The following is an 18,879-nucleotide window of genomic DNA, read 5'->3' on the forward strand; positions in this document are numbered from 1 at the left end:
TCTAGGACATGATCTTATTGAGACTTCATTCACCGAAAATGTCTATTTTCACTTCAATCCTGCTTCACATATGTCTAATGTTTTAACTACTAGTGTAGCTGTTCAAGAGCAGCTAAAAGTGCTGATGCACTTCCTAATTCAGAAACTGTGAATAGCTACTAGATGCTCCCAGGAGATCTCAAAAAAATTATCCAGTCACAGTAAATCATTTCACTTAAGAAAGCAAATTAATCACTTGTTATATATTAAAGATGCATTTCAGGCCTTACATTTTATTGTTAATTTTATAAAAATTCTTGGTATAGATTCAAAGCACACCTCAAGCAGCAATGGTATATGCTGTTGTTCTACTGACATGAAAACTATCTTCCTCAAAAGCTGCATCCAGTTACACATCCAACATTGTCCCTGTAAGCTATACACTGCTGTTTATAATCATAATGGACAGCTCATGACATGGCATTTTTGCTTCTACCTCTCTCTTTCCCCATTCTCCAGCTACTCTTCTGGTCTACATATTGCCCTTACAATATCTCTTGATATAATGACAGGTAACTCACCTGCACATTGCTGAAACAATCAGCTAATGATTCAGTGATATATTATCCTGAATGCATAGAGCATGCAGGTTACAACTAGAAGAAAATTCGTTCATTTCTTATAAAGATTGTAAATGAATCTGTGCATACCCCAGAGTAAACTGAGCATGTGATGCACACAGAATAAGCACACCAAGCAAAATCACTTCAGTTTATATTGGAAAAGATGAAAAAGGTGTAAATATCCCAAGAAATAAACCAGTGGGAACTATATTATGTAGTAACCAGAATAAGAATCCATAAAAACACTATGGAGAATGAGTGAAATGTAGTGTTCCAATATATTTAGGACAATTGGAACATTTCAATAATATCTCTATTTTATTGAGCCATATTTTTTGTTAAATCCTATGTGTTTAAAGTGATATCTGAATGTTCATGCATAGAACCAACAAGCAAGAAATGAAGCGTGGATAATGTAGAAGGGTTTATATCTTGATGATATGCTTTCACTTGGTATGTAGCCGTTTGGCCAGCAGTAACAGTGCTAACAGCAGCATGGCAAGCATGATGTTATGCTAACCAGCTTGCCCACACACCATTTGTCAGCCTTTACCAGCCTTGGAGTGGGCCTGCCCACAAAGAGGCTGACTGTTACTCCTTTCTACCAGCACCTACACAGGCAAGCAGCTAGATTGCACTATGGGAGTGTAGGCAGCAGGCATTTATTTTTACCTCTCAGCTATCAGTATAGAATTAGTGTTAATGTATAGCATTCAAGGAAGACTTCAGAAGCAATACCCCTGTGCCACATCTTGCCTGTCCTGCTCCTGAAGATTTGGTAGCTCTGATTTGTACATATAATTTTCATAGTTACCATTAAATATAGCACATGTGGACCTTAATATGACTCTTTTTAAAACTGTTTCTGAAAGGCATGTAGTTCCCTCCCTAAAGGATCTATCTTACTACTAAAAGTGACATTCCTATAACATACCCAACCAGAAAAAGATCCATTTCCATATATATTTTTGGTAAACCACAGAACAGAGATAAAAGGAGAAACAGAAACTTTAAATTAAACTCTTAAAAGTCTTTTAGATAAGCAGAGATACAGGGACAGATAGTCATTAAATTATGTTTCAAATATTCCAAGATCCTTTTCATGATGTACTGTTTTAAATCTGCTTTTAATTTCCCAGTTGTGTGGACAGAGAGGCAAAAGAATCAGGAAAAGAAGGGCAGGAAAAAGACAATGCCTGTGTATTACAGTCAAGAGATTCATCTAAAAAGTAGCAATTCTGCATTTAATGAGGGTTGAGGACAATAAAATGAGAAATGATAAGGCTACAGTTCATATTATCCAGAGTGCTGACACTATGTGTGAATGTCCTTGCTTTGTAACTTTCTACTGATATACAGTCCCTATTTTTGCATCTTACTATGCTCGAAGGTGGAAGGGGATAAAAGCAGGCTCATGAGAGAAGGGCTGAAGGACAGCCCTCAACCTGCTGTCCCACTTGAGGTGGATAATGGTGGTATAAGTGACAATAAAAACACAGGGCTCACTAATAGGTTAGGAACCACAGAAGTGACTGGGAATGGACAGACAGCAGGAGTGAAAACAATGGCTTAAATCCCCCTCTGAAATGCTTATATAACCAATGCACAGAGTATGGGGAATAAGCAGGAGGAGTTGGACATCTGCATTAGGTTGCATGACTATGATATAATTGTTACCACTGAAACATGGTGAGACAGCTCCCATGGCTGGAATGCTGTCATGCATGACTATGTACTATTTAGAAAAGACAGACCAACAAGGTGAGGTGTCGCTCTCTATGTGCAAGAGCAACTGAAATGTGTTGCATTCTAACTAGGGGGGGGGAAGTAGAACAGGTTGAAAGCTTGAGGGTATGAATTAAGGGACATGAAAAGGGGGATGAAACTGTTGTGGATGTCTACTTTAGACCACCAAACCAAGAAGAAGATGCTGATGAGGCCTTCTACGGTCAGCTGGAGGCAGCCTCTAGAACACACTCCTTGGTATTCATGGGTGACTCCAATCACTCTGATATTTGTTGGAAAGCCCATAGAGATAGGCATATTCAGTCAAAAAGACTCTTGCAGTATATCAACAGTAACTACTTGATGCAGGTAGTGGAGGAACCAACAAGGAGAGGTGCCTTGCTGGACCTAGAATCAACTAATAAAGGACTGTCTGGGGACATTAAGGTTGGGAACAGCTTTGGTGACAGTGATCATGACATGGTGGAAGTTAGTATTATAAAAGGTAGAAGAAGGGCAATAAGTAGGATTACAGCCCTGGATTTCCACAGGGCTAACTTTGTACTCTTCAAAGATCTACTTGCAGAAATCCCATGGGCTAAGACTCTGGAGGGTAAAGGAGCCCAAGAAAATTGGTCAATTTTTAAATGCCACTTTCTCTAAGACCAAGATAGATGTGTTCCCTTGAGTAAAAAATCAGGTAGATGTGGTAGGAGACCTGCATGGAGGAGCAAGGGGCTTCTGAAGGAAAGCTCAGGGAAGAAAGAAAACTACAGTTCATGGAAGTAGGGACTTGTCACTTGGCAGAACTATAGAGAAGTTGTCAGGGCATATAGGAAGGCAACAAGGAAGGCCAAAGCCCTCTTAGAATTAAAACTGGCAAAGAAAGTAAAAGAGAACAAGAAGGACTTCTTCAAATTGCTGTCCAGAACTACCTGAAGGGTGGTTGTAGCCAGGAGGGGGTTGGTCTCTTCTCCCAGGCAACCAGCACCAGAACAAGTGAACACAGTCTCAAGCTGCACCAGGGGAAGTTTAGGCTTGAGGTGAGGAGAAAGTTCTTCACAGAGACAGTTGTTAGCCATTGGAATGGGCTGCCCAGGGAGGTGATGGAGTCACCATCTCTGGAGGTGTTCAAGAAGGGATTGGATGTGACACTTGGTGTCATGGTTTAGTAGTCATGAGGTCTTGGGTGACATTGGTTTCTAGAGGAGTAAATATAAGCAAGAACCTTTCTGCATTTCGATCCTTAGTAGCAACTACAAGCATCAAGCATTACTACTTCTAGAGGCAGAAACTGCCATTACCTTCAGAAAGTGCAGTAACTTAGAAGAGATTTAGTTAAAAAGTAAAATCACTGAAAATTAAAACCAGTGAATAGAATTAGTTCTGTTCTAGCTCAAGCCAGCATAATCAGTAATATTACCTATGGTTTAGTACTTTTAAAGTTTGGACACAAAGTTCAGAAAACAATTTCCATCATAAAATATTGAAAGCATATGCTATTCAGAGCTTCAGCAAAGATTAAATGCCATTTGAAGTGAACCAGTGGTTTTTTTTCAACCATTATAAGACAATTGATTGCCATAGCCTTTCTTGCTCCAATATTTTTAATGTCTGTTCCCCTATAAAATACAACAGAAAAAAAAAAAAAACAAAGGATGATTTTTGTAAAAGAAGCAAATAGAGCACAGAGAGACCCTCAAATGGGTTTTAGATGTTTCACTCCTTTATTCTGTTCCTTGGGGTGGAATTTATCTGAACAATGTGTAAGTCAGTCCATATTACTTAAGCAGTGTAAGGCTTCTGTGTCTGAACTAAATGCCCTCTTAATCAATACAGAGAAATAAGTACTTCAGGGAGACATTTTTCCTGGCCTATGTGAAGTGTAAAATTCAGACCAGTAAGACTTGCACCTATCATTCCCTATTGACTACTGCAAGAACCTACAGTAGTTACCTACACTGTGAACATCTAATATCCATCAAGGCAGATTCAACTTTCTGTGCAACAAGAAAGACACTGGATCCCTGTCTTCTCAATCCTGTTTGAATTTGGCTCTACCCGGACAACATGCTTTCTAGCAAGTCATTTGAGGGTGGGACATGCCCACTTGGTACACCACAGGGTAGCAGCTTGTCCTTTGCTTTGCAGCTTCATAAACCTGATGTATCTAGTTAGAAGATTACATGCTCCACTGACTAGCTGCATTTAGCGAATGAAGCTGTGGAAGAGCAGAGAGAGCAAGCCATCCAAATGCACCAAGGATGTTTCCAGTTGCAGGGAGTATGTGTAAGACACCAGCTCCCAGAATGCTGCCTTTCAGCATGGGATTTTGTGGGAGACTAAATCTTGTCTCTCTTGATGTGACTCAACAAAGATAAAATCACCTTTGCCTCTGGCCCAGACAATAGCTGATGTGTATTGGGCAGATACCACTGGATAACGACTCTCTGGAATGTGCATAGACAAGATCATCTCTATTCATCAGCTACTCCAGAAAGGGAAGATGGTGCAAAGGAGGATGATTTCACCACCTGGACACATACCTAAGAAAATGTGTAAAAGATGTGAGCAACTACTGGTTCATAAGAAGGAAAAGACTGGGGCAATGCCGCTCTGAAGCAAAACAAAGACAATGCCAGGAGACAAAAGGACAAACCCAGGAGAAAACACATCACCATTATTTATATAAACACATCACAATTAATTAGATGCCTTTTGGCATAACGGTTCTTGTCTAGTCTCCCCCCCCCCCAAAATGGTCAAGAGCTATTTCACTCCTGGGGTATTCTCTTTCTGTTAGTTCCTCCTGGCTTGCATAAAATTGTTTAAAAAGTTGTAGTTGCCCAAATACTGTACATTCCCATGTAAATATATCTAACTGTACATTGAACCTTTTGATACGTTTGGCAATTTTCATATTAATTAAGGTTATTAATGGTTTGATTAATGTTGCCATATCATTTATAATGAAGGAAAAATTATATATCTTTTTTCTAGCAATGGGCCAGACCAGGCTGGCCAACACAGCCAGTGCTGCATTTTGTATAGCTCACGTTCTATACTATTTCACTAGTATTGTTGTTATTCCTGATTGTTTCTTCTCTCTTTGGGCTGTTCTGTTAAACTCTCCTTAGACTCAACCCACAGAGTTTTGCCTTTATCTCCCAATTTTATTTCCCATCCTGCTGCAGGGGTAAGGGGCAGTTGTATGAACAGCTGTGTGTGGCTTGATGGCCAGTCTGAACCATAACAGCACCACTGGCTGGAACTGTTCTTGCTAGTGGGCGAATCCTTCTTTTCCCAGTTTTGTACACTTGCCACTTCTCCACTTCTGGTTATTTTTTTAAGAAATAATTTATTTCAACCTAATGTAATGGACAAATTTTGACATAATATGTGAAATAGTAATCTCAGCAAAATTCTTACTGGATTAGTGCCTAAAATAATTTGTAGGTAATAGAAATTTCTAGTAGGCTATTATCAGCTCTGCGAGAATTTGGAACATGTAGTATTTTATTTTCACACCAATATTTCTCATTGAATATAAAGTAAGGGATGTTTTATCAGGAATTTCTATGACGTTTAAAAACTTGCACCAGAGATCCACCTAAGGCATGCAAGCAGTTACATACTACAAGGCAAATGGTATTACCTTATCACTAAGGCTTCTAAGTGATCTAAGGTCTACATTTTGACAAGTGCATAAGTTACGTAGTGTGTTAAAACAGTAGATGAATTATACAGAAACTGTGGTCCTTCTAGCACTGTTACAGCCAAACAATTCTGGAGTTTTAAAAATCCACCTGTTCTGCAATAGATTTTGCATTTGATAGGAAACACATTGCTAATTGACACTGAAATCTTGTTAACACAATGAAAACAAAACAAAGCATCATCTCCTTGCCCAGAACCCAAATCCAAAATATCTGTTAAATCAGTTTCCATATGATGAAACCTATGTTTTGTTGCCGATATGGCAATGCTGCAATAGTAAGAACATTTGCATGAAATACACAAATTAAGCTATATTTACTTTCCTGCACTCTGTAGAATCCCCTCACCTCCCTAACAACCCTGTGGACAAGGCAGACCTTTCTGAATCCCTGCTTCCAAAAACCAAAGAAACAAAAAAAAAATCTTCTTATGAAAACTATGGCCCTTCACAGTCAAAGTAAGCAAAGCATGAAAGTCCACCTGCCAACCATGACAGCATCAGTGTGCAAGTGCTGTTGCACTACTCTTCTGCACAAGTCCACAGAGGTCAACGAAGCTCCAGGCATGAGCTGGTGTTCAAACTGAGTTGGCAGGCAGAGCAGCAAGTGCAGGAGGAAAGGGGAACAGAGACTTGCATTGTCCATGCAACTGAACCTAAGTGTATTCTGACTTCCAGCATCTCCCCTATTTTACTTTCCACCTTTTTTTTTTAATTATTTCTTTTTTATTCTTTTCCCCTCTAAGTGTAATGAAATAATTTTCCATGACTACAAGATTTCATCCCACTGGAGAGTTTTTTTGCTGGAAAGCAGGTTCACAAAACACATTTTTGTCCATATAATATCAAAGAAAGATTCCAACCCAAAATTTTTATCCAAGTTCTTTCATAAATTGTGCAAGAAAAGGAAAAGGAATACAGAGTATCTGGGATTTCAGGCTATTCTTGCAAATACTGTTTTGGGGTGTTATCATTGAAACATTCTTTCCTTCCTTGTAATTTGCACTGCTACTGCTGGCAATGACTTTAAGAAATATAATCATCACTAATGGGTATGGATCACTGTTCTACTAGACTGTAAAAAAACAGGAGTATGGTGAATGATGGCCCTGTAAGACAGATCAATGCAGCTGCAGATTGGTTCTTATGCTATTCAGGTTTGTTCCCTTAAATGGCATCATACCTCACACATTCTGCTGAAAGCTATCCATATCCATTCATGTTTGTGACAGCTATTTTTATACGCTCTTTCATTTTTAGCACCATTACAAAGACTGCTACTGTACTTTTTTTTTTTTTTTTTAATGAGAATAAAGAAATAGTGCCTCTTCTACTAGATTCAGATTTATTTACTTTAAATGAAAATTATTTGCTATAATTTTCCTATAGCTATTCAAAGCATCTGTGAGAAAATGTCACTTATGGGTTACTTGTCTCCTCATTAATATTCATTACAAAATCTCCCGGTAGGGCTGGTTTCAGCTGCTGATGGAGCAATACTTAAAAGAAATTGGCTTGTCTGTGAAGCAGCTGCTCAGCAATGCCACTATGGAAGGAAATCAGTAATAAGATGATACTATTACAGCTACACTGAGAGAATAATGTATTTTAAGCTGCTTTGAGGTATATAGTGAGGGTCCAAGGACTGAAGCATGACTACTTGTCTATTGCTAGGAACAGGAAACAGCTGTTCTTTACATGTCTGATTATTTGGATTAGTCCTACCCAAAGCCTTGAAGTAAAAGAAAAATCTGTATCTAATGCAACTCTTCATTTCCTGTGTGTTTCCTGTCTGCTGTAAGGAAGTTTCATTCATTTTCCTAGTTTTTGGAAGGGTTTGTAATTCCCATTTCTGAAACAGGCATTGCATTCTTTGCTAGGAATGTTGAGCACCTACTGTTTCAAAGGATTTTTTCGAATTTCACTGCTTGCTTTATTTCATATTTAGTTCCTCCTGCTTATAGTACAGATTTGGAAAGTACTGTACTTTAGGTAAAAAACAAATATAAAACTGACATAGAAATTATGTAACAGCATTTCCTACAGCCTGAGAGAGGTGGATCTTCTCTCAGCTCAGCCACATCTGGAGTGTTGGGTCTAGGTCTAGGCTCCCCAAGAGAAATCTCCCCCTTTGCAAGTTCAGGAAAGGGCCATAAGATAATAAAAGGACTGGACCCTCTCCCATATAAGCAGAGGTCAAGAGTGCTGGAACAGTCCAGCCCTCAGAAGAGAATGCTCAGAGGATCTCATCAACATGTATAAATATCTGGTGTGGGGGACTAAAGAAGATCAAGCCAGGCTCTTCACAGCAGAGCCTAGTGACAGGGCAACAAGAAATAGGTAAACATTTAAAGAATAGTGAATTGTATTTAAAAATAATAAAACACTTTTTGACTGTGAGGGTGGCCAAACACTGCCATAAGTTGCCCAAACAGTCTGTGCAGTCTCCATCCATGGAGATGTTGAAAATGAGAATGCACATGGTCCTGGTTAACCCATGTCAGCTGACCATACTTTGAGCAAGGAGGGGGTTGCCTAGACCATCTCTAGAGGTGCCTTCACATCTCAGCCACACTCTCATTCTGTGTAAAAATGTGTGTCTTAACAAAGGCTAAAGAAACAATGTTTAAATGCTAGCAGAGTGAGTTTCCTTGTAGATCATGAACTGGAAGCAAGCAAAACCCTGAGAAGGAAAACAAAACCTCAAATTCCCTCTGGAAAAGGAAATTTTAAAATCATTCTACATATGTTTAAGTGTATAGTTGTAAGACACAAAGTAAGTAAGAAAGGCAAGGCATATGAAGGTCAGATAGCAATTCAAAGAAGTTCACATATCCCTAGAAAGTCTTACATTGTAAAGATTAGCATTATCCTAAGACATACCTGGTACAGCAGAAAAAAAATTACAAAAATCTAGAAAATCTTCCATGTCCCTTTTCAAGGGTTTGCAAAATGAAATAAATGTCTGCATGTGAACAAAGAAGTTGGCAGCAGTAGTAATTTCATTTAACTCCTTGCAGGAGCAGTGCCAGTATGCTTTCTATCTTAACATTACTTAAATGTTCATATATTCTGCTACTGTTTAGATATGCTGCTATTTATATATTTATAACACAGGTCCTGTACACAACTTCTATAAAATTGTCACAGTTGGTTCTATTTGTTTTGTTGTCTTGTGTACTAACATTAAATGGCAGAATCGCGTATCAGAATTCTCCTGTGCAAAGTACCAAATTAAAACAAAACACACAAAAAAGATGATTCTTGAGGAGTTAATACATTCACGTTACCTAATACTATAATATTTGCTTTATACCAATCCCCATCATTCTGTTTTAAACTGCAGCAAGTCTGTCCTTTCAGCATAAAGCCAGCCTATTAGGTGAATGTATTTTTTTTTATTTGGCCTTTTAGAAAGACAGTGTTTTTTCTGTGGAAGTGAACAACCTCTTAATCATTTTAGAATAGTATTAAAATACTGACAGTGTACACAAAGTTCAAATACTCTTTGATGAGACTTCATATTGCAAATTCCCTCTAAAACATCAATGACCAGACAGATGAATCCACTTATTCTTTAAATCCAGCTTCCTGAAGAGAAGATCCTTAACAATCCCAAAAGGTAATATTTATGACAGGTCAGTAACTCTCAGCCATATTCATGATCATCAGTATTAAGATACAGAATTTCAGGTTACTGAAAAAGCCATAGTATGACTAAGTTCATTGCCCAGTGTTTTCAGACAACTGCACTGCTCACTGAATACCAGCAATCTTCCTGTTTTCCTTCTAAAAAAAGAAAAACCCTGCATGTACCATAGATGGTTTGAAATGCCTGCTCTGCTTGCATACACATCTTGTAATACTGCACACACAACCTCTGGATGATTTGGTTTATTTGCTTTGCTTTGTTCAGGTTCTCAAAGCCAAGTAAAATTTTGAAAACTCACTACACCAAAAAGTTCCAGCTTCACATTAAAAAGTGAAGTCATCACAACGCAGAACTCTGCACCATCATCCACACCACAGTCCTTCTAATAACTAAGGACACTTTCTAAATTCTATTAGCATTTGATCTGCAGCTGGGGACCATTCTCCAGATCATCTTCATACTATACATTTCCCACTCCTTCCTTTTATAATTCATTTTCCATTCTGTGCCATATTTAAAGAATCAATAGTAGGGGGAGGAAATTTCTTTACTTCGATAGAAAGAATGATACAGAACTACTCTATGGATTTAGAGACACCTTCATGTGTTTTTGAATGCAACCTCAGTGCTTCGAAGTAAGCTTCCCACCACACAGATAACCTTTCCACTATTCTCCTACGTGCACGCACATACAGCCCGTAACCTAGGGTTAGCCAACATTACTGCGCTTGTTTGCAGGTCTTCTACCTACACGCAAAGATGCAGCTCCGCAATCCTTTTTGAAATGCAAATTTATGACTTTTAGTGCCAGACCTTTTCCAACTTATACATACACAGAAATACTCAGGGGGATACTTTCAACACAAATACAGGTTTTATATTTAGATAAAGACATGACTGAATATGCTGAAGCTTTTGCTCTTTCCTAATCTGCAGTTTATGAGAAGAGCTCAATTCAGTGTGACTTGTAAACACAGACACAACCATAAAAACTATTTAATGTTCCTTATTTAAGACAAGCATTTAGCAAATTGTGACACTGAAACCTTGCCCTTACAAAGAGAACTGATAAAAAACAAATAAAAATTCCCAAACTGTTCTTGTGAATTCTATGTATAAAATGTGCATTTGATAATAAATGGATTGCACAACAATCCCTCTCAAATGCAACTGAGACCTTAGCATTCAGAAGCCAGAAACCCTCTAAGAGACTCTGTACATCATAAGAAAATCATCCAGGAAAAGACTACAGCACTAAGGCTATAAAAAGCAAACTACAAAAAACTGCCTTGCAACAACAAAAAATCATGGGAGATCCATAGTTCATCTTGCAACAGTTAACTGCAAACCTAAAGTTTGCATTTGAGACTAGGAGACAAAACTTATAAACCTCTCTATGCATATCTAATATCTTTTTTTAACATTAGCCAAGCCTGCAGGCACTTAACAGTCCGATTCTTAATGTCATTGCAATTAAAGGCAATACTCAGAAGGCTGATAAGCATACTGGCTGTAAATTAACCCTTATCTTAGCCAAACTGACAACTGCAAATGTGGTATCTAATTGTAAAGAAAAGAACACTGGAATTTATTATGAAAAGCTGACTTTTAAATCCAATAACCTTGAAATAAGTAAATTACATCCAGCCTACCGTCAAACTTCTTGTGCCGGGATACAAAAGTGGTGCGTACAAAGTGACTTGTCTCTTCCACTAAGTTTTCAAACTCCAGTTTGCTCTGTTGGCTTAACTTGTCCTCCATTTCTGAGGTGCAACATGTATATTCCTGAGGGCAGATTCTCAAATGTTCCCCTGGAATCAGAAGTAAAAATTAATTAGAAGTATTTGAATACAGATAAAAATGTCTCAGTATCAAATATGCATGATGTCTATTCAGTCAAGGAACATGAGCTACCCAAAGAGCTCTTTAAGGTTTGACTACTTTATTACGCACGCTTTGAATCTGTACAACTTTGCCATGCTTGAACATTCCTCACACAGCAAAGGAGACTCACTTTGCAGAGTTGTTTTGATAGTTCAAAAGGTAGAATTGTCTAACACTGAAAGTGATCCCTCACACTGAAGAATCCTTCCTTATAACCAGACATATGCTTAAACAGTCAAAGACAATTGCTTGCTTTCTGTTTGTATTCAAAATGCCTGGAGAAATACCTAGTGAAATGACCTCCTACAAGACATCAGAGCTGCCTTGCTGTCAAAACCAGAAATTATGTATTTCTCTTTATAGGTCCCACTTGCCCAAATGCATCAAAATATTTTCCCTTTCTACTCTTCCTTCCCTTCTGCTTGAGTAAGTGTATTTTAATGACTGTGTTTGTGTGCTACGTGTTTTCTTGGGCAGTAGTTCTTGTCAGACAGAATAAGAATAGCTCTGCTGAATAGGAGAAAGCAATGAAGAGTTTAATTAGTGCTTATGTTATATGGAAATGCAATGTAAAAGGTAATGAAAGCCTCTTATTTAATTCAATAGATTTATCTCTTGAAGCACTGTGCCAGTTCTTCTGACAGTATTGCTTTCTTCAGTACAATTTGCAAGTGGAAACCAATTCTTTAGCTCATGAAATTAAAATGGTCTGTTATTACGTGAAATGTGAATTTCCAATTGACACTGTACTATGGGTGTCAGAAACATTTAGCTCAGTTTGTACAAAGGCAGGAAATTCTACCATTCCCTCTTGAGAAATAAAAAGAATAATCTGCCTCTATGATTAAAGCTACTTGTAAGGCAATGAAAACATTTAGCTTTCTGTACACCAAATCCTGATTAAAAATCCCTCTGCAAATCTCTTAAAGGTGCAAATAAAATGATATACAAAGCCCAAGGGTTAAATAAATACTGAGGACCTGATTCTCATTTATATTGATGCCTCTTTTTCCCACTGCTGAGCCATAAAAAAGATTTAAATGCAATTTATACCTACTTTAAGGCTACTTTTCACCATTCTTATTACGTAGTGAGGAGAATCAGGCCCTAAAGTTTATGCTTCCCAGAGGTATAATACATTTAGCTGCTGCATCATTTTGAAGACAGCATCAAAAAGAGGTTGCACATGCTTAGAAAAAAACATTGTCTCGAATATGCATTCCAAGTTTTGTTTCAGCTTTTGAATGAAGTCTTTTAATTTGAAATTCCTCAAATCTGACCCATCAACCTCCCTTTTTTTTTTTTTTTTTCCTGCAAGATTTCTTAATATATGAACTGTAATACCATGAGATTTCTTACAGCAGTTGCAAGACTTTTTAAAAGCTCACAGCCATACATCTTCAGGAATGATCATTATTATCAGTTACTGTTTGGCAGTGCTACCTACAAGTCCCAGTCATGCCTAAAATTATCATGATGTAAAACACTGTGCAAACCTGGAAAAACAGATATCCTTTCACCATCAAAGTATTTTAAGTCTTTTTTCCCCATGTCTACTACACTCTCTCAACACTATAAATTCATTCCATTTTTGAAATCACACATCTGTGGCATAAACAACACACAGAGGGACTGCTGAGCCAGTTGCTGTCAAACATGATGGCAAAATAATGGTTGCCTCACCCTTTATATTCAACCAATAAAATGTCGGTGGAGGTACCATAATAGACAGAGTAAGTACTATTTAAGTAACAGTGATGTTCTGAGTTTTTATTAGATGTCAGAAAGGAAAGGAAAACAGAAATGTTGTGTCATTACAAGCAGTGCAGTATGCTTGATTAAACAACAAAACGACAACTTAACATCCATAATATCTGTAACCCTCTTACTACTTCAGCCCAGAGGATTTTGTTCAATGGAACCACTGGGTGGACCTGCTATCCCAGTTCCAGCCTGTGGTACTTTTCAGCTGTGCCTAGAAAATTTTCCACACATCTTGAACAGAAAGTCGTAGAATGCAAATAAATTACTACTGGATGTAAAAAGGAAAATAATCATAAGGCTAAATCATCCCATTGGACAGATATTTAACACAAGTTTAGTAATGTAGACTAACATTCTCTTTTTTTCCCTGCTTCCTTTGCTCTAGCAGATAGTTGCTTCTGGCTTTCTGCTGGTTTTGCTGACCTTGGTTGCATTGCTTTGTTGTAGCTAAGTATTATCAAACAGCTCTCTCTGCTTTTCTCCTTTCTTCTCTTGTCCTGTGTACAGGGGAGAGGGAAGGGAGCAGGGAGGGGGAAACTCTTTGTAGCCCCCTGGTTTTGTCTAAGGGGTTCTTGTGTTGTTTATAAATTGTATATCTGTGTAAATATTGTATATTTTATACATACTCATTGCATTTCATATTTGATATTGTAGTTTTGCTTGAAATGCAGCTTCATTTTCTTTCCAACTGAGTTGGTCTGGCAATTTCATGTTGGGGGGGTAATTTCAACCCACCACACAGCCACAGTGGTAGTTCATGCTTACTATAATGATAATGTGCTCTAGTGTTGTTGCAGTCAAGAATTTTTATAAAATTCCAGTTTATTTTCTCTGTTAAGTTTGTTTTTCATAATTGCCAGACTATCAACTGAACTAATCTAATAACCCATGGATCTTAGAAAGTAAGATCCACGGGTTCAGTTCAAGATGTTATGTTATGCTAAGTATTATGACAAATTAAAGTACATCAAACTCAGTATAGAGTATAGCTGGGGTTTTTGTTTGTTTGGTTTGTTTTTGTTGTAATAATAATTTTTTCTTTCACTTATCCTTTGATACAAAAATGACATCCCTGCCTTGGCTGCCACAAGTTTATCCAGATTCCTACTGCAGTTATTTCATATACATGTGTTTTCATTATTGTATTATTTCATGCTTTTTAATCCATCAGGTTTTCATTCATTCCTGAGGTTCTTGGCTGCTGAAACATGGAACTCATATTTAGAAATGCTCACAACCTCAACACCATCTCATTGTTTTCTTCTTCTAATCATGTTTCTTCCTAAATCATCTATATTAACCACCTGCATTTTTTAAGCTTTCTTAAAACTGTATTTCTAGTTCTTCTCTCCTCCCCTGCCTGTGATATATTTCCTGAATTTTGGTACAAAGAAACAATAATGTGCTACTCTTCATATTCTGCTTCAAGTTTTTTTCCTCCTCCTATTTCCTGCACTGGAGGTTCTGGTCATATTATAGATAAAGAAAAAGCATTTTCCATTGCTCTGTGCCAATGGGGTGTTTGTAGGTCAAAGGAGGCTCAAGTATACTTTGCAAAGATGAAATCTTTAGAAATTGTGTCACATCAGCCCCAGCAGGTTGGTACTGGCTCCAACTGGCTGTAGTTTCCAAAGGCTCACAACTTGGACAAAAGACTTGGGCCGTTTCCTGGGAATGGCAAATGGAAACTCTCTTTCTGTATACTTGATTCTAATTTGCTTTTTAAAAGCTGCTTAATTATTTTGTGTTTGTTCTTATTAAACCTTCAATTCATGTTAGAATTGCCAGGTCATTAGTTCACTCCTTGGACAAAAAAGCCCCAAACAATCACAAACAAAACCAAAACCAAAACCAAAACTGCCAGGATTGTTTTCTTTAATGAAGCAATTGTTGGGCTTTTGTTGTTGTTGTTGTGGGCATTTTTTTTTGTTGGTTTGGGGTTTTTTTGAGGGTGTGGGAGGTTTTTTGGGGTTTTTTTGAGTGTAAATTTGCTGGCAGACTCCTTGGATCAGAAATAACTGTGGAGGCTATATTTGATTGTGCTTCCTCTATTTCCCTGAACAGGATCATTTACAATTTGCATTTTGTTATATATTGTTCTATTACTCCAATTTAATCACTGATTTGTGTATTTACACACCTTAAGTATTTTGCAGGCTGAAAATGTGTTCACAGCTGATGTACCAATTCTTGCCCTGGGAAACTCCATATGGCCTATATACTTATGCTAATTTTAGTGAAGATTTTTAATGCCACAAGTGGCATTAGATGTAACTGATTAGTTTTTCCTTGTTGCAAATGGTGTCTCCTCAGACAGGTTCAACAGCAAATAGTTAGGCTGCACCAGCTTTTTGCCAGGCTAAACAAGTATTAACTCAGCAGTTCTCAGTGACCTACCACAACTCTTCTAACTGCTGTTTCCAGCTGAAGATGCTGACCTACATATTTCTCCTCACATGGTTTGTGTTATATAAATCAAATCAATTGCCTACTACAACTTCAGCTACCAGTATTCAATTTCAGTGTTATTACAGCTGTAATCTCACACCACCTTTCACATTATCCAAATTGGCAAGTTTCGTGGTTGAATTTGGTAATCCTGATAGCGTGTTGCTTTTAAGTCTGATAAAACAATTCATAAAGCACTTATTTTATAATCATATACGTTGCAGCTTGGTATCCCCCCTAATATCCTACAAACCACAAAAGAGTCTTTAAAAATTTGCAACTTAAAACTCTGAAGTCGAATCAATGCTTCTACTGTGTATCAGAATGCCAGAACTAACTACTTGCAGAAGATACCAGCTAAAGGAACTGTAAACCCTATAGAATAGAATATTACCCTTAACAATATCACTGCCAGATTCCCTAAACACCCGATGCAATCATTTGTTACATTATTAAAAACTGGTATCACGATCACATAAAATATTTTACATCGGCCAGAGTTTTTATGGGCCATGATGCAAGTTTAACAATTTCAGAAACAATCACTTCTGAGGCAGTCAATGTTTTATAGTTTCTATCCTAATCATGAATTTTAAAAATCTGGTATTGTTCTGCTGACAGAATGGTAGGACTAACTGCAGGCCTAGTGAGAACAGAAGTGTAGTCATCACACTGCTTCATAAATTCAGCAAAACATAAATGCTAATAAATAAAAGTGGTAAATTCTAGGTGTACTTTCAAACTTGGTCATCCTTTATGCATCGACAGAGCTTAAAGAAAGGGAAGATAGCTCTGCATTCTTCATCCTGCAGATTAGATGAATGTGATTGGGCTTTGCCATTAACCAGCTTCTTAGAAATTAGAAATACCTGCTCCAGACCTGCTCATACTCAGCCATGCCTGGAGAAGGAAGTGTAATTTATCAACAGCATGTAGTTTAACAAAGGCAAGTGCAAAGTCCTCCACCTGGGATGGAATAACCAGAGCCTAGCACAGGCTAGGATCTGCATGGCTGAAGAGCAGCCTTGCTGACAATAATCTGGGTTCCTGGTGGGCAGCGAACGAAACATGAGTCAGTAGTGCACCACAGCACCTGCAAAGGCAAATCAGACACTGGGCTGCATCTGCAGGGGCTTTATTAGCGAGGCAGAGACACAATCCATCCCACTTTACTCAGTGATCGTCAGACTGTAGCTAGACTTTTGTATTGCATTCTGGTTTCCCAGGAAAATTTGGACAGACTGGAGAAGGTACAAAGGAGAGCCATGAAGATAAATCAAACAACTAGAGAATCTACTCTGTGAAAAGACTGGAGGAGTTAGGTCTTTTTCCCTAAGAGATGGTTCAGGGAGAATGTCCTGACAGTGTTCCAGCATTTAAAGGCAGCTACAAAAGAGGATGGAGTTTCTCTCTTCACAAGGAGCCACATGGAGAAAACAATGGGCAACAGGTAGAAGCTGCACTAAGAGAGTTTTCATCTTGACATAAGAAAGAAATGTTTTCAAGTGAGAACAATCAGTCACTGGAAGAAACTCCCCAGGGATGTGGTGGAGTCCCCATTGCAGAAGGTTTTCATGATGTGACTGGACAGGATGTTAGTTAACCCTATCTAGACTCCCTTTCCCACAATGCCTTTAACCAGATGATCAGCTGGGGTCCCTTCTAACCTGTTCTATTGTTTTTCAATTACGCAGTTCAGGGCTTTCTATCTCATAGAAATATAAGGGAAAGGATTGGAACAGCTGGAGTTTTGTTTCTAATTATAAATTTTCTTCTAATTTACTGTATTTCTAAAAATAATTTTGAATATTTTACATTATTTTAAAAATAATATGATGAACATTCAGTTTTAACTCCTGCCCACTGTTCTGGGGTTTGAACCTTTTACTGTATTGGCAATAATGTTTCTGAACACTTACTTTTTGAAGTTGTCAATGTAAGTGCTCTACTGGTGAAATCAGGAGCATGTGTGAGCTCTTCATGATCACATAATTAATTTCCTATTATAGAAAAGTATTCTCCTCCAATACACATATAATTTTCCATTACTCATATGCAGAACCAGTGTTGTAGAAGAAATTGACTTACAATCACCTTAAACATACACCCCCAAAAGAACAATGTCATGTTTTCTGCATTAACTTAGCAGCTAAAATTAAATTAGAAACATAAGTTTCATAATTTCAGTCAATATTCAAATAATGAAAATTAAAATATCATCTGGCTGGACAAAACTTTTTCCCTAACCAGAAAGTCCTAGGGCTCCATCTAAGTGTATAATTATCTTCTCTGTGGGGTATAACAGCCCTGCAAGCAGCCTCTGTAAAATTGCACCTGACATTCAAGTCACAGAATTGAACTTTCCTACTCAAACTGAAAGGAAACAGATTATGTTTTAAATTAATTCCATTGTAATATTGGCCTGACATGTGATGATGGGAACATTATTTGCACAGAAAATGACAGTGAAAGGAAAGGATGGAAATCTCTCTGTAACATGCAGATCATGTCATCAGACACCACTCTCCCAATTTTAATCAGTGGAATATTGAATTTGAAAAACATGTATGTTCAGTGGACTCCAATAAACTCAAGAAACTACTGCATGAAAGAAAATTACTCACTTGTTTGCCTTAGACCCAAATAATCTTTGCTCAGATTTCTTTTGTTCCTTGAGTGCTTTGAGGTCAATTAAAAAATGAATGCCTTCCAAACAGACTGATAATTAGTTAACAGTCTCTTCATTACAGGTCCCACAGGGAACATTCATTTACAAGAAGCCCTGACCCTGTTGTCCTTGGGAAGCCCTCAGTAATAAGTTACAGAAGCAGAGGCCAAAATAAACCTGTTCTGACTAGGAGTATACAGATGTTAAAGAAAAGGCTCAAGTCCCTAGAGTCTTCCTAACTAAACTACTAGGAGCAGTACCACTATTTGAACACTCAGGTTCACATTATTTTCCAAGCATACGCAGTCAGACAATCGGTTTTTGATAGCACAGTTTGTAAGAAGAATCTTTAGTTACCTCTTGGGGAGCGTATTACTGGCGTTGTGCTCAGTGCTTTGTGGAAAGCTAATGGAAAGGCTGC

The 18,879-nt window shown here is 37.8% G+C and overlaps 1 protein-coding gene across 1 annotated transcript in view; it reads right to left on the bottom strand.

Moving 5' to 3' along the window:
• The window catches only part of GPC6 (glypican 6), an 816,126-nt gene that overhangs the window by 556,202 nt on the left and 241,045 nt on the right, over positions 1 to 18,879 (bottom strand). Inside the window, exon 2 of the mRNA XM_054163055.1 lies at positions 11,347 to 11,505. Within this exon, the coding sequence (XP_054019030.1) occupies positions 11,347 to 11,505 (159 nt within the window). The remainder of the gene's footprint in view (positions 1 to 11,346; positions 11,506 to 18,879) is intronic.

This window comes from Dryobates pubescens, chromosome 7 (genome assembly GCF_014839835.1).
Source record: "Dryobates pubescens isolate bDryPub1 chromosome 7, bDryPub1.pri, whole genome shotgun sequence".
In the NCBI taxonomy this organism is placed as follows: domain Eukaryota; kingdom Metazoa; phylum Chordata; class Aves; order Piciformes; family Picidae; genus Dryobates; species Dryobates pubescens.